General features: G+C 38.4%; 1 protein-coding gene across 1 annotated transcript in view; it reads right to left on the bottom strand.

Moving 5' to 3' along the window:
* Nucleotides 1–12017, bottom strand: part of GYS2 (glycogen synthase 2 (liver)) — a 46345-nt gene extending 34328 nt beyond the window's left edge. Inside the window, exons 1-3 of the mRNA XM_005869568.2 lie at nt 11552–12017; nt 3613–3794; nt 840–1031 (exon numbers count right to left, since the gene is read on the bottom strand). Coding sequence (XP_005869630.1) covers nt 840–1031; nt 3613–3794; nt 11552–11672 — 495 coding nt within the window. The 5' untranslated portion in view covers nt 11673–12017. The remainder of the gene's footprint in view (nt 1–839; nt 1032–3612; nt 3795–11551) is intronic.
* Between the last annotated feature and the right edge of the window lie 1025 nt (nt 12018–13042).

Here is a 13042-nt window from a genome sequence, read left to right as displayed (position 1 = left end):
GCCAATCAATGATTCTCTCTCATCATTGATGTTTCTATCTCGCTCTCCTTCTCCCTTCCTCTCTGAAATCAATAAAGTAATATATATATTAAAAAAAGGACTAGTTTGGCCAGGCCACCACAGCTCAGTGGTTGAGTGTCAACCTAGGAACCTGAGGGCATGGTTCAATTCCTGGTCAGGGGACATGCCCAGGTTGCCGGTTTGACCCCCCCAGTGTGGGGCATGCATGAGGCAGGCAATCAATGATTCTTTCTCATCATTGATGTTTCTCTCTCCCTCTCCCCTCCTCTCTGAAATCAATAAAAATATATATTAAAATAAATAAAAAGGACTAGTTTCTAATATTCTTTTTTTTTCATCTATGGGATATTTCACTGCTATGGACTCCTTAGCACTTGCTGGGATCACTTCAGCACTTAGCGAATGATAAAAATATCTAAAAGTCACTGCAAATACACAAGAACTCATGCATAATCAAACCAAATATTTCAAGCTATTTTCTATTCCATTGAATCTATAATTCATATACATAGTGCATGATGTATTATACTATTTTTTCTTGCGCATATGTTGGGTATCATCTATGTAGCAGCAAATATAATTGTACTTTATACACATCATTCTATATATTAATAAGCATTATTATTACCCCAGTCCAAAGGCTGATAGTTAATTTGAGGAAGGCAGAACATTTTCTCAGAAATGTACTAGGACAATCAATAAAGGCAGCATCTCAAAATTTACTTAATGTAAAGGTCATGGGGTCATTGCTGGACAATACTGGGCACAGAACACAATTGTGCTGCTCCTCTGTTGTATCACCATCCAGTAAACTGTACCTCTTTTAAGAACCAGGCTGTTAAAGATCCAAATATCAACATGTCGTTGGCTTCTCGGTCATGATAAGGAATGCCGACACTGCACGCTTCCCAGAGGTCACCCTTCCACCTGTCCAAATTCCAAGCTGAAAACCCTATGTCAAAGAGCACCACGTAAGGACTCCCCTCTATCAGCCATCTTCCAAAATGTACCTGTCAGATAAAGAACACAGAGCCATGTAGGAATGCTAGGACATGTATTTGTGCTCAACAGATGTAAGCTTTATTTAGAACTCAATTGCAGATTACAGATGCTGTACAGAAAACCACGGTGATACCACAAAGCATCTGATATGGAGTTAGAATGGGCTTGCATTCATTCATCTAAAATATTTCCCTGCTTGGGAAATGCTTTTCATTAAATTTAGTCATAAAAAAAAAAGTATCATCACTCCTTTGACCTTGAGCTCATGGTTTTAGGATTTAATATTATAGTCTACTAGAGGCCCAGTGCACAAAATCGTGCACAGGTAGGGTCCCTAGTGGCTGCCAGCTGCTGGTTGCCAGCCGGGGCCTCCCTTCATTCCGTGCCACCCTGTGCACAAAATCGTGCACAGGTAGGGTCCCTAGTGGCTCCCGGCTGCTGGCTGCCAGCCGGGGCCTCCCTTCATTCCGTGCCACCTCCTGGTGGTCAGCACACGTTATAGCGAGCGATCGAACTCCCGGTCGGTTGAACTCCCAAGGGGACATTTAGCATATTAGGCTTTTATATATAGAGATGTTCTTATGATAAAATCAAAAGTTGAACTGCTCTGTATCTTTAGCAACTCACAGTTCGATATTATTTCTACTGTGTCACTTATTTTCCTTTATGCAACAGGAGTTAACATATTTTCTGCTAGAAAAAGTGTTTTTTTTTCTGTTGACAAATGTATATGATTTCTCTAATTCCTCCTATAAAAATGAATGTTGCTGGAAGTGTTTCTCAGTATGGTTGCTGCCAGAAATCTTAATTAAAAATATTGCCTAAGATACATTATCTCATTAATGTAACAGCCCAAAGTCTAATCCTATTACGTTCTTCCAAGTGACTGCCCATCAATTCAGTTAATCGCACAACCACCTCCAAGACTTTTGCCGGTTTGCCCCATTGCACAAATGCTGAAATTAAACACCATCTTCATCTATTCATCTTCCTGCACTTTCGCCCAGGCTGCTGATTGCTGCTGGAGAGAGTCACAGTCACGTACATTTGTGACATTGAAAAGTCATGACTGTACATCAGAGATGTCAGATATTCTTGATCTCTTCCTTGAACAGTTTTCAGAACTTCTTCCTTCAAATTTCTTATTTTAACACTTGCTTCCTAACTTTTGTAAGATGACCTTTAACTCCTACTTCATTAAGATCATCAAATACATTGAGTGAGACCATACTGAATCCTTCATTCACCCTTTATTACCTGTGTAAGTGAAAGGGGAGAAAAGTGATCCTCTCACTAGTGCTTTGGGTCTTGTTCCCGCTCCCATTCTCAGTGGCCTTCCTTTCTTCAATCATTCATTTCTTCTGAATTTTCAACTTCTCCCTGTCTGCTAGATATTTCTTTTTTTGGCATATAAATATGCTCAGACCTCACTGACATTTAATAAAAACTAATTCTCAAAATCACACAACTCTGAAACTACTTAATTTATCTCACCTCTTCAGAGAAAAATCTCATAGCCACAGCTTTTATACTCTTTTCTCACCATTCATACATTCCTCAACCCACAGCAATCTGATTTAACCTCACCTTCCTTTGAAGCGTATCTAACAAGGTTACCATGAATGACCTTAATATTGTTAAACCAAAATGACCCTGGTTCAATCCTTTGTTGATTTGGTTCCTCCTTCATACTTGAAACTTTCTTCTCCCTTGTCTTGACCTCACTATTCCTGTATTTACAGCAACTAATTCTCAGAAACCTAGTGGCTAAAAGGACACAAAATAATTATTCTATAGGTTAGGGGGTTGTAGCGTGAAATCAATCTTGTGGGTTAAAATCAACATGTTGGCAGAGTTTCATTCCATTTGTAGTCTCTGGAAGAGAATCTATTTCCTGGCCTTTTTCAACTTCTAGAGGCCACCTTCATTCCTTGGCTAGTGACCCCTTCCTCCATCTCCAAAGCTCCCAGTGCCAACCTCTGTTTCCATTGTCACATCTCTCCAAGTCTGAGATTCAACTGCCTCCCTCTTATAAGGACCCTTGTGATTACATTGGGCCCAGCCAGATAATTTCTCCACCTCAAGATCCTTAACATAATCACATGTGCAAAGTCCCTTTTGCTACATAAGCTACCATTTTCATAGGTTCTGAGGATTAGGATTTGAACATTCTTGGTTCTACATTGCTAGCTGTGCTTCTACTTTTGCAATCTCTAACTTCTTTTACTGTAGTTGTTCTAACATGTTGACGTCCCCAAGGTTTGGCTCAAAATGTGCTGTTAGTCTACAAACGTCCACAGAACAATACTATGAACACGAATTATATACAATTTAGACACAAATGACTTCCCCAGAAATATCTTTACCCTATAAATTCTGCTGAGCTCTAAACCCATTATGTTACTAGATATTTATATTGCCTCAAAAATGTACCTATTTATAATCAAGTTCATCATCTTTCTCACAAACCTGTTCCTTTTTCCTACATAGAGGAATGGTCTTCTCTTGGGAGTTAATGTGAATTGTGTCTGCTTGCCCATTACAGTTTACTAAGACTTGTCAAGTGAAGTGTTGGTCAGTATCCCTTACTTGGCAGCCATGTTTATTCATTATGTCCACTGCTCTTCTAACAGCATCATTTGCAGGTTCACACTTTTCCACCTGAGTCTTCATATTTTGCTCAAAATATGGACCAATCAGAAAGTAATTGTCTCCCCATTCATCTGCTGTTGTTCTGGCCTTTGTCTGAATCACAGTATAGATGCCACCAACTGTTGAAAAGAAAAGGTTCCATTATCATTCAGCTTAATCATTCATTTAAGTGATAAAGGCATGGAAGCGAGTTCCCATGTTTTGTTAAGTATTTAGGATCCATCAAGCACAAGGGTTCATTTAACTTTCTAAAATAAAGTATTTAAAGACACTAACAAATAGTCATTATTAGTTCCATTCATGCATATTTTAAAGCCCCTTCTGGGTACATGTCAGAGAATAGCAGATTGGCAACAGTAGGGCAGTACAAACATTTCAAAGAAATCTGAAGAGACTATTGGAATGAAGCACTTGGCTTAATGCTCTATCCACATTGGGGTGTCAAAATGGGGCAAATAGCCATTGTCATGCCATAAGCCCTCAGCAGCAGTAGTCACCTTTCACCCCTTCTCTGACAGTGGTCCAAGAAGGGGCTAAGATATATCCAAGTAACAGCCACTGCTGAAATGATGAGCAAGTTTTCCAAATTAAAGAGCCACTTCCATTCTAAGGAACCAAGTGAGGTCACTTTTGCCAAGAAGATCGATCTGATAGATTTTGAGGGGGAATGTTTGGCCCAACTCTCATGTCAAACCCAATGACACAAATACAAATTTTCATATGGTATGTCCTTTCCCCTCCCCCCTTCTCTGGCATTGTGGCCACCACTATTAAAACACAAAGCCAAAAAACATGCATACTATTGGAAAATGCATATGCCTTTGGATCTAGCATATCCACATATAGAAAATTGTCCTGAAGGAAAACAAAAAGAGTGCCAAAAGATATGTGTAAAAGAATATGTATGGAGCATTACAATTTTGAAAATTATAATCAACTTAAATTGAACTAGTTAACTCACTTAACCTAAGGCTCAGTTAGCTCATCTATCCAACGGGAATTTGCAGAGGCAACTAAAAAGAATTTTTTTTAAAAGTGGGAGTCACATTTTAGCAACATATTTACACATATATATAAGCTTTCTTCAAATAACTTTTCATCTTCGGTTGATGTCTTTCCTTCATCTTCATCTTATCAGGGAGAATACGTTCTCGGGTTCTGACAGCACATGTTTATTAAATGCCTTATTCACATTTCTATTCTTGAATACTCTTATTTGCAACTGTGCATCTTGCCCAGAGATCTTACTAGGAGAACATCCTTGTTTGTTAGATTATGTGTTCAAAATTTAAATACACTTGTGTAAATGCAAGCACATTTTTATTTGCTAAAGGACACAAGGGGGAAGAGAAATTCTTTATTTGAAGAAAATAAATGGTTAGATTTGGGAATTGAAATGGAAAGATAAACATGGTTAATTAATTTGCTACTTCCTTTTCTGATTTGAGGCCTTCGGTCTTGATATAGATAGTCTCCAAATAGCCTTACAGTGTTCATAAATACTATGGCTATGTTCTTTCAGTCTATCAGGAATAAAAACATAAAATATAAAAATAAAAGTCTATCCTATCCTGTTTGAGGCCTGATTGTAAATAAATCTTTTCTCCCAGACATCTCTCTGTACAGTCTTTCTGTGGAGAAGACCTCTTATTGTATTTCATATGCTCAAGCACCAACTTTAGCCTCTCTCTGCTCTTCCCATATTCATATGCCAACTGGTTTCCCTTGATTTTTACTCTGTTTTCCACAAACTCCTCCGTTGGCATGCTAATTATAGGTGAGTGTGATGGCATAGACATAGGGTCATTCCCATTTTCAAATTTGAGGTATAAACCAGAGGTTCATCAACACATATTTTTTATTGAATCATTGTTTTGTCACAGCATAGATCACTGAATTTGAACTTACACTTCACTTTCAAACATGTACTTTGTATTTTATTGATCTTCTTTTTCCCCCCCAAAAAAAACAACATGGGAGCTATCTTTAGTGTGAGGGCAAAGTATCAAGCCTTTCATAAGAAAGAAAAGACGAGCTCCCATGGCATATGTGTCATTGAGGTAGCTACAACCCCAAGTTTCCGTCTAGAAACTGCTGATGTTGCTAAAACCAGGATTCCAAAGCAGTATGGAATATGGACAGCAGCCAATATAAGACATTTTATATACGAATATAAATTAGGAGTATCTTCACTACTTGATAAATGTTTAAAAGTTACAGAATCTGAAAGTCATATGACTTCAATATGCATAGCTAATAATCGGACCCTTCTGTCTTAAGACAGTTGCAGGAGGAATCATTATACAGTTAGAATATCATTCTGTGAGGCAGCCGGGCTGGTAGGATAGAAAGTAAATGTTACTGGTGATAATGGTCAACAAATGTTTGTGTGCCCAGCACTCTGCTGAATCTGTAGTACAAAATCGAAGTGGCTTCAGTCTCAGGCAGGGAGAGGTGAGACACTTAGAGCAAGACCAGGTGCACACCCCTCCCCGATCATACATAGTGGCAGCCCATGTTTTATACAGGAGGCGCTCAGACATGGCAAGCAGGATAAAAAGGAACTGAGGAGACTAGGTCTCCTCTGAAAGCTCTGTGTGTACCAAGCATGGTTTTTCATAGATTGTGTGTTTCACGTGGTGTCGTTTAAGATGCCATTGACATGGTCACTGCATGTTCACACCAAAGAAAGGAACCTCAGCCCCAAATTACTGTGTTGCCAATGACTGTAGTAACCCTGTTCCATAACTTTTTGTCCACTTTCTGCTTTTGTGTTTAAAAACTGACTCATGGAATCACTCAGAATCAAAGCAAATATGATCATGAATGATTCAACACACTCATTTTATTAATAAATTTTTATCCTATATAATAAAAGGCTAATATGCAAATTGTACCCTTGACCGGGAGTTCGACCAGAGAGCGGGGCTGGCTGGCCAACCACCTGCAGCCCCTCCCTCTAGGCAAGTCCCGCTCCCAAAAGCCCCTCCGACCCCGATCTGGGACGGGGCTGGCCGGCCAACTTCCCACATCCCCTCCCCGCAGCTGGCCCAGCCCGATCGGCTGTGATCAGAGCAGTTCAGCTGGACCCCACCCGTGCATGAATTCATGCACTGGGCCTCTAGTGCAAACACCTACAAAGTGTTTATTTAATGCTAGGAGTTATTCTAAGTGGTTTACAATTGTTGTTGTTTTCATTTTCACAATATCATTATAGGTAGATACTATTATTACAGTGGGGCCTTGACTTACGAGTGTCCCGACTAACGAGTTTTTTGAGATACCAGCTGTCTCTCGGCCGATTTTTTGCATTGAGTTGATAGAGTAATTTGAGTTAACGAGCTCCTTAACGAGCTCGGTCTCAGAACGAATTAAACTCGTAAGTCAAGGCCCCACTGTATCTTTATTTGTAGATGGGGAAACTGAGGTGCAGAGAGGCTCTGAGAGGGATCCACCATCGAACAAGTAATGATGAGACTGGGATTTCAGTTCAGTCTGACTCCAGGGCCCATGGTCTATGGACAGCAAGACTGTAAGCTACTGTGCTGAGCAACATATTGATGGATCCTTAAAGATGGTGGCAAGAGGGACAGAGGAAGAAAAGAGCAGTGTCATAAAAAATAAACTCCTTCAGGTGTTGGGAGTTTCAAAGCCACTTGGAAAATAATACTTAAAGGAAATCACTTTTTAATTTCGGCTCTAGGCACTTCTGAGTTAACAGAAAAAGGAGCCCAGGGCTTAGAGGAAGTTAGAGCAGTGGCTCTCACGTTAATCGTTGAGGCCTTTAGAAATCTGATGAAAACATTCTGCCCTCTTCTCCAAAACAGCACTCACAGGTAGGAGCACATATTTTCAGATACAATATCCTGAGGTTTACAAACGCTTTGAAGTCCACTTCTATCAAGATCCCCACCTTTAGAATGCCTGCCTCAGAACATGGACTTGCAATCATGGTCAGTTTCTACCAACCCCTTTTGATTATAGTTTTCTGAGTTTTTCCAAGTACCATTCATAGCATCCATGTGACCCAGAGCTAGTGATGGTGCCTAGCTTAAAGAAGGGAGCAGGCAGAATTATGTCCAGCAATATTCTGGCTTAGGGCTAAAACAAATCGTTTTTAGTTGATTTTAAAAGAGAAGCATTCATTTAATAACTAAATTACAAAAATGTTCACATCCTATATAATAAAAGGCTAATATGCAAATTGACTGAACAGCAGAATGACCAGTCACTATGACGTGCACTGACCACCAGGGAGCAGACACTCAATGCAGGAGCTGCCCCCTGGTGGTCAGTGTGCTCCCACAGGGGGAGCACCGCTCAGCCAGAAGCCCTGAGCTGGCTCAAGGCTGATGAGCGCAGAGGCAGTGGTGGGAGCCTCTCCCGCCTCTCCCACCTCTGCAGCAGTGCTAAGCTGTCAGTTGGACATCCCCTGAGGGCTCCCGGACTGCGAGAAGGCTCAGGCAGGCTGAGGGATTCCCCCGCCTGAGGGAATCTCGTGCACTGGACCTCTAGTATATTACATTAGCATTCATTCTTTTTGACAATGTTCATTAAACTCTTTTTAATGATCCTAAACATCCATGATCATTGATTCATAGTCTACAATGATTTGGGCAAGTCTGTGCAGAAGAAATGATTGTGGTAAGAGGTTTGCCACAAACCCCAAACTAGTTAGAACCCTGCCTCTGCCCCCCGCCCCGCATACATTATGTAGTCTTAGAGAATCTTGTACTTATTCTTACACTCATCACACTTGACTATAGTTGCATATTCAATGTCTACCATCCTGCAAGTTTGCAAATTTTGGAAGACTGGGAACCAAATTTTATATTGTTAAACTCTATGCTCCTCATCTCCTAGTACCTGACATGTAATAGACACTTGATGAATCTTTATTGAATAATAAGTGATTTATAATAATAAATGGATGAATTGATAAAAGCAATACATTTCAAGAATAACATGAACAAATGGAAAAAGTTATTTTAAGGTCAAAGAATTAGCATCCAATAATTTAACTATAACTCTTTCATTTGTTATAATTTACACATTTTCATTGTTTGCTTGCAAAATTTTAGTAGTAAAGGATTTATTTTTCCTAAGAAATCTTTTGTGTTCTTGGATCTAAATCCATTTCCTGTTTGCCACTACAAACCACTGTAAGATGGCTGAAGCATATTACGCTCATTTAATTCACGAAGAAACTGCTATTCAGATAGTTTACTCAAAGGGGTGGGGAACATCAGTCAGGCCTGCAGGCCGTATGAGGTCCGTGAAATCATTTGGTCTGGCTCTGCCAAGGCATTAGAGGTGAGTTAATTAAATGTTTGATCAAAGATAGCAGGCTGATTTTCAAGTTTATAATTTTGTATGGCTCAAGAATGATGGTATAAATATCCAAATGGCCCTTAGCAGAAACTAGGTCCCCCCAACCCTGGTTTAAGGGATGTTTTTACAAAGTCTCGGGAATCTATGATCTTTGACTGCAAGTCCAGTGTTCTTTCATCTGTAGAAAATTTCCTTAGGCAATGGATGTTTTAATTTTATCTTTGTGTGGTAATTAAAAGAGCAGTGGACTCAGAGGAGACCTAACTGCTGGTCCCGACCCTGCAATTTACTTGCTCATTAAAGCCTGTAGCTAGCTGTCTGTTTCATCTATGAGGAGTTGGGCTGGTGACCGCTAAGATGCCTCATATCCTATGAACTGGAGGGGAATAAAAGTTCAAAGTAAAATTTAAAAAGAAATGATGGTGTCAATGTATTATCAGAGGTGAACACAATAATTGTCCATTCATATAAACATCTCTAAAAAATCAGTCTGTAATAGATATTAAAATAAAGATATGTTGGAGATGATATCAACTTGGGTAAATCACATTGTGGGTCCCTTCGCAAGACAACAAAATTCCCTTTCTCTTGCATGGAAATAAAAGAAAATAAGTATAAAGGAAGCGTAGAGGTTGAAAATAAATGTATTCATCCCTTCATTTAAAAGAGAAAAAAAATCCCTTTGAGCATTTTCTGTGTGCCAGGCACTGTTCTAGGCCTAACATCAGCACGCATATCATCAGGATACGAGATCCATGGGTAACAGTTTTCACCAGTGTATGCCCAGCACCAGGAGACAATGTTCCATTAAGGTTCGTTAAGTGGAGAGACCAGGAGGAAGAAGAAAGGGCTCTCAGTGGTTCTCAACCTTATGGCCCTTTAAATACAGTTCCTCATGTTGTGACCTAACCATAAAATTATTTTCGTTGCTACTTCATAACTTAATGTTGCTATTGTTATGAATCGTAATGTAAATATCTGATATGCAGGATGGTCTTAGGCGACCCCTGTGAAAGGGTTGTTCGACCGCCAAAGGGGTCGCGACCCACAGGTTGAGAACCGCTGGTTAGGTGCTGGAACTCACGCAGACTTCTCCTGAACTGTTTCCTGCTGCTAGTAATTCCCTCCCATTTTTTCCACCAACAAGCTACATTCTTGAGTTCCTGCCTACTCTGTAGAGCAAACCTTTACTTAAAGGCACAGTCTGAGATTTATGTGTAACAGAGATGGCTCTGTTCCCAGGAACACTGGGCATACTTAAAAACCTTGAGACAGGAAAAAAAGAAACAGGTATTTGTAAACAGATATTTAAAAACACTTCCCTTCTCCATAGTATGGTTTCTGTTGTCTTTGCTTTCTCCTCACTAAACTGCAAAAACAAAAAAAGACCGTGCTTTGTTCTCTTATGTTCATTCTGTGCATTTCTACACAGGCAGACTTGATTTTTAATTTTGATGGTATGATTTTATGAAAGCATACACATAAGCACTTTGAACATGTAGCATAAGGTGAAAATCTGAACAGATGTCAAATATAATTCCTCCACCTTTGAGGTTATGCTGGTTCTGATTAGCGAAAAGAAAGTAATATATCATATCCATGTTATCATTTCAGATCCTTTCAGATCCTCTAAATTCCACAAATTGCCACTGACTTTTACCCATCAATCACTTGGCCTGGTCCTTAATGATCCTGAAGAATTCAACCTTCAAAACTTACTTTTTCTTACTAATATTCTAGACTTTTAAACTAGAGAGTATTAATTCATAAGGAATTTCTTTTTCTATAATTTTACAGATTCCTTTCTTATTAAAATCATTTAGGTTGAGTACTCCATTTTGCTTCTTCAATCTGGCTCAAATGAGATTATACCTTATTGGGAAATTATTTTAACTTTGTTAATTTGATTTCATTTCTTATTTTATAATTCCTATGTATATGTTATTGAAAATCACTTTTGTTCTTCATAATAAGAGCTCAATATTATGCCTTCTGAGCTGCTTCTAAATTAAAACTTTAATTCCAAGCTAATCTTGAATTACAGGAAACATTAACTACTTAATAGAAATGCTATCAGTATATGGAGTTAACGCTTCTAATTGATCCTGATCAGGTACAGTTCTCCCTAAAATAAAGTACAAAGTTGTGTTTTTTGTTGAAAACAAAATCATAAAACCCCAAAAAGCAAATATTAACTTTTTATTTCTATTTTTCCATAAAATGGATTTTAAATGAAATGCACATTCCCTAGCAAAGACTAATATTTTCAACTTTCCCTTCAGCACATATAGGGTGTCCCAAAAAATGTATACACACATTTTCAATAGTTATAATTGTAAAGTATGTATACATTTTTGAGGGGTACCTTGTATACACGTCTAAGTTTTCATTGCCTGTTGAAGTAGACACAATTAACTATAACCTAAGCTTATATTCAGTTTGAGTGCCTACTTATTCATTGGCAATTCATTTGATTAATTCATTCTTCTAAGTCTACATTCTTCAGCAATCTGTCAATTAGCCACCTTCAGGGGCCAGTACAAACCTTTATTGGTCACTTCCCAAGCAACTTCAAAGAGAAGCAAATCTTCCACGGGAAGTTCTTCAACTTCCCACTGGGGAAGCCCACTCAGGGATGTCACAGATAGGGATCGGCCTCGGAGCATTCTTCTTCCAGTCCCCTGAAACTTGTTTGATTCACTCTTTCAATTAACTGTAGGAGCCGTGCGCTTTAGAGAGTGGAGGTTCAAAGCTGGTAGTCGTAGGCTTGGATAGCTTTTCGTAGGAGTGAACCAGCAGAATAAAATCTCATCTGCTTCCCAGAGAACTCACAGGTGAGGGAGGAATTGTCCAGTTCTCTTTGCAGTCTTTCCAGGTGGGTCCACTGAGGACAATATCTCCAATCAGAATCTACGCAAAAAACCCAGAGCTATCACAAGTAAAACCCTCAGTCTGGGGTTTAGGCAAGCAACCCCCCTGATAGTGCCATCCTCATAGGCTGATCATGGTACATGTCCAGACCTTTAGCCCTTGTCCTTTTGACCAAATTCCTAGACTCACACGGTCACCAGTGCTTATTTCATCACTTCCAAAGGGATCCAAGAATTTAGCAATTCCCCTTATAAATTTTGCAGAGCATTTTAGATTACACATAGAATTGACTGGGACATATTTTTATACTTCCAATCACTTTATATTTCCTAAGTATTATTCTTTCTTTTGATTCCCATTTCTAGAGCATTAAAAATTATTCCTAATTATTTTATTCTACATCTGCAAATTTACCTTTGAAGGTAAGTATAGATTTTGGCTTCCCTTTTCTTAATTTTTCTTTAAAATTTCCCTGTGGGTGGATCCACGTGCCCTGTCTTTTGGGATTCGTGGGCTGCCCGGGGACGCAATAAACCTTTCCTTTTCTTTCTTAAAATAAATAAATAATAAAAATAAAATAAAATAAAATTTCCCTGTGAAAAAATATAAATGCAAGTGTGTGTTTGGGTATAAAACACAAAGAATATAGTTTTGCCTGATCAATGATTGTCAGATCATTTTAATGAGATAGTAGAAATAAATTTTAGTCCCATTTGTACATTTACCTCAAATATCTTCAAACTAATAAAGAATAATTTAGTGGATATAATCATGTTCAAATAGGAGAAAAATGCAAAATATATTAGGTTCTGAAATATAACCAGGATCACCTTGTCAATAAATGCCATATATTTACTTTTTTCATGTGTTTGTATGTATATACATATGTGTGTGCTAATTTATTTACATACACAGAGAGACACATTCTATATTGCATTTAAATGGAGTAACAACGTTCTCAAGCATGCTGACTTTTGAAATATCTTACATTATAGATTTAGCTTACAATAAGTATTTTTGCATTTTCATTCCATATAGCGATAGAATTGAAATTCACACAAAATATCCTTTACATTAGAATTACAAGTAGAATTCTCTTAAAATAATTTGTTACTTGTTTGTACTATCACTATTTTATTTTTGCTATTTATTATTACTATTTGTT

Source organism: Myotis brandtii, unplaced genomic scaffold (genome assembly GCF_000412655.1).
Source record: "Myotis brandtii unplaced genomic scaffold, ASM41265v1 scaffold299, whole genome shotgun sequence".
In the NCBI taxonomy this organism is placed as follows: domain Eukaryota; kingdom Metazoa; phylum Chordata; class Mammalia; order Chiroptera; family Vespertilionidae; genus Myotis; species Myotis brandtii.
Note: the sequence above shows the minus strand (reverse complement) of the source record. Positions and strands in the feature narration are given on the sequence as shown.